The sequence below is a fragment of the Terrapene carolina genome, unplaced genomic scaffold (assembly GCF_002925995.2).
Source record: "Terrapene carolina triunguis isolate 2854851 unplaced genomic scaffold, T_m_triunguis-2.0 Scaffold517, whole genome shotgun sequence".
NCBI lineage: Eukaryota > Metazoa > Chordata > Testudines > Emydidae > Terrapene > Terrapene triunguis.
Genome location: NW_020664868.1, coordinates 2,110,301 through 2,112,169, shown reverse-complemented (window position 1 = coordinate 2,112,169; position 1,869 = coordinate 2,110,301). Strand labels below are relative to the sequence as shown.

Sequence of the window (1,869 nt, the reverse complement as noted above, 5' to 3'; positions counted from 1 at the left end):
GGGGGGGGGCAGCCCTGCCACGCTGCTATGGAGTTGTTCATCCCAGGATGCCCCCAGGGGGTGGAGAAAGCCGAGAGCCCAAAGGTCAGCGAGGGACCGTGCCAAATCTACCCGCCCCACGGGCAGCGGGACACCGGGGCAGCTCCCAGGCAGAGCGGGGCCCCTGGTGCGTGACTGCACGGATAAACCCCTACGTGCGTTGATCGCGGCCCCTTGCTGTGGGGCCGAGGGCACAGGGACCGACCCTGCCCAGGCTGGGGGGTGCTGGGGACAGAGGGAGTTAGGTTCATTTGGGGGGAGTTGCTGCAGGAATGGGTGGGGGGAGGCTGCCGGGGGGCTACAGTCCATTGATGGCTGCGGAGGGCCAGCCCTGGCTGCCAAGGTCAATGTACAACTGCCGTGGCGGGGGCCAGCCCAGCAAGTTAATCAGTGACCGGGGAGGCAGCCTGTGGCCAGCTATAAGGCCCGGGGGCCATTAGCCGCGGGGCACTGCCAGACACCTCCCGAGGCAGCCGGGCCGTGCGGGCAGCGCTGACCCCAGCCGAGGAGGATGGAGCCTGGTGCCGTGTTGATCACGGGCTGCCTTCTTCTCCTCCTCTTCCTCCTCCTCTTCCGAGCCTCGTCGGGCCAGGGCCCAGGGCGCCTCCCCCCGGGGCCAGCCCCCCTGCCCGTGCTGGGGAACCTGACCCAGAACGTCCTCCCGCTCTACCGATCCTACCGCAGGGTAAGGAAGGGGGCTGGGCCCGGGCGCCGGGGCTGGAGCCCAACAGCCGGGGCCAAAGGCAGCTCCCACCGCGGGTCTGTCCGTCTGGCAGGCGTCTTGCTTTCTATCTGCAGGTGCAATGGAGTTACCGATTGCCCTGCACACTCCTCTGTCCATTCCCATCCCCACCCCTTGATCTAGCTCCCCGTCCCCCGCCAGCTCCCCTCGATCTAGCCAGCCTAAAATTGCCAACCCTCCAAGCTTGTCCTGGAGTCTGCAGGAATTAAAGGTTAATTGGGTCACGTGATGAGACCTCCAGAGATCAGAACCAAAATTGGCAGCCCCAGGGCCCGTGTGGGGGGGGGTGAATCGGGGGGTGTGGCCAAAGCACTGTGCAGCTATTCTCTGCCCCCCAAGGGCCCATAGGGGGCAGATTGGGGGGCGTGGCCAGAGCGCCCTGAGCTGTGGCTGTTCTCTGCCCTCCAGGGCCCATAGGGGGCGGATCACGAGTTACAGCAGCCCTGAGGCTGCTCTAAATTACACTGGGGGCCAGGCATGGTGCAAGAAGCGCAAAGCAAAGAGATGGGGGAAAGCAAAGTTGCTTTCCCCCATCTCTGCCCTGAGGGGAAACTGAGGCTAAAGCCGCCATAGGTAGAAACAGCGGGGTCCCCCTATTTCTTGATTAATTCCCTCCCATGCCCCATTTTGCTGTCTTACCCTCCCCCTCCAATTCCCACCCCCAGCTCTGCCAGGAGTACGGCCCCATCTTCACCGTCTGGCTGGGCCCGAGGCCCACGGTGGTGCTGTGTGGGTACGAGGTGGTGCGCGACGCCCTGGTGGAGCACAGCGAGGAATTCAGCGGCCGGGCGCCCATCCCCTTGCTCAAGCAGATGAAGCAGGGGTACGGTGAGTGCCTGCCGCTGGAGATTACCACCACCTTTTTTTGGGGGTGGGGGGCGAGAGGTGATGAAAAACCTCAAATAATTGGTGGCTTTTTTCCCCTCTTTCTCTCCAAAATTTTCACAGCCGGGGGCACACATTTCCCAACTAACCTCAGGGAGTGGTTGTTTGTGTGACCCATGCTAACCTAACGCAGTGGTTGGGGGTCTAATGGTTAGAGCTGGAAGCCAGGACTCCTGGGTTCTATCTCAGCTCTGGGAGGGGAG

At 63.2% G+C, this 1,869-nt stretch overlaps 1 protein-coding gene across 2 annotated transcripts in view; it reads left to right on the top strand.

The window, feature by feature from the left end:
• Positions 1-434: 434 nt before the first annotated feature.
• Positions 435-1,869, top strand: part of LOC112114098 (cytochrome P450 2C23-like) — an 8,063-nt gene continuing 6,628 nt past the window's right edge. Inside the window, exons 1-2 of one of the 2 annotated variants that reach the window (XM_026658846.2) lie at positions 435-724; positions 1,447-1,609. In XM_026658846.2, coding sequence (XP_026514631.1) covers positions 551-724; positions 1,447-1,609 — 337 coding nt within the window. In that variant the 5' untranslated portion in view covers positions 435-550. The remainder of the gene's footprint in view (positions 725-1,446; positions 1,610-1,869) is intronic. The other variant, XM_026658845.2, reaches the window with a different exon arrangement.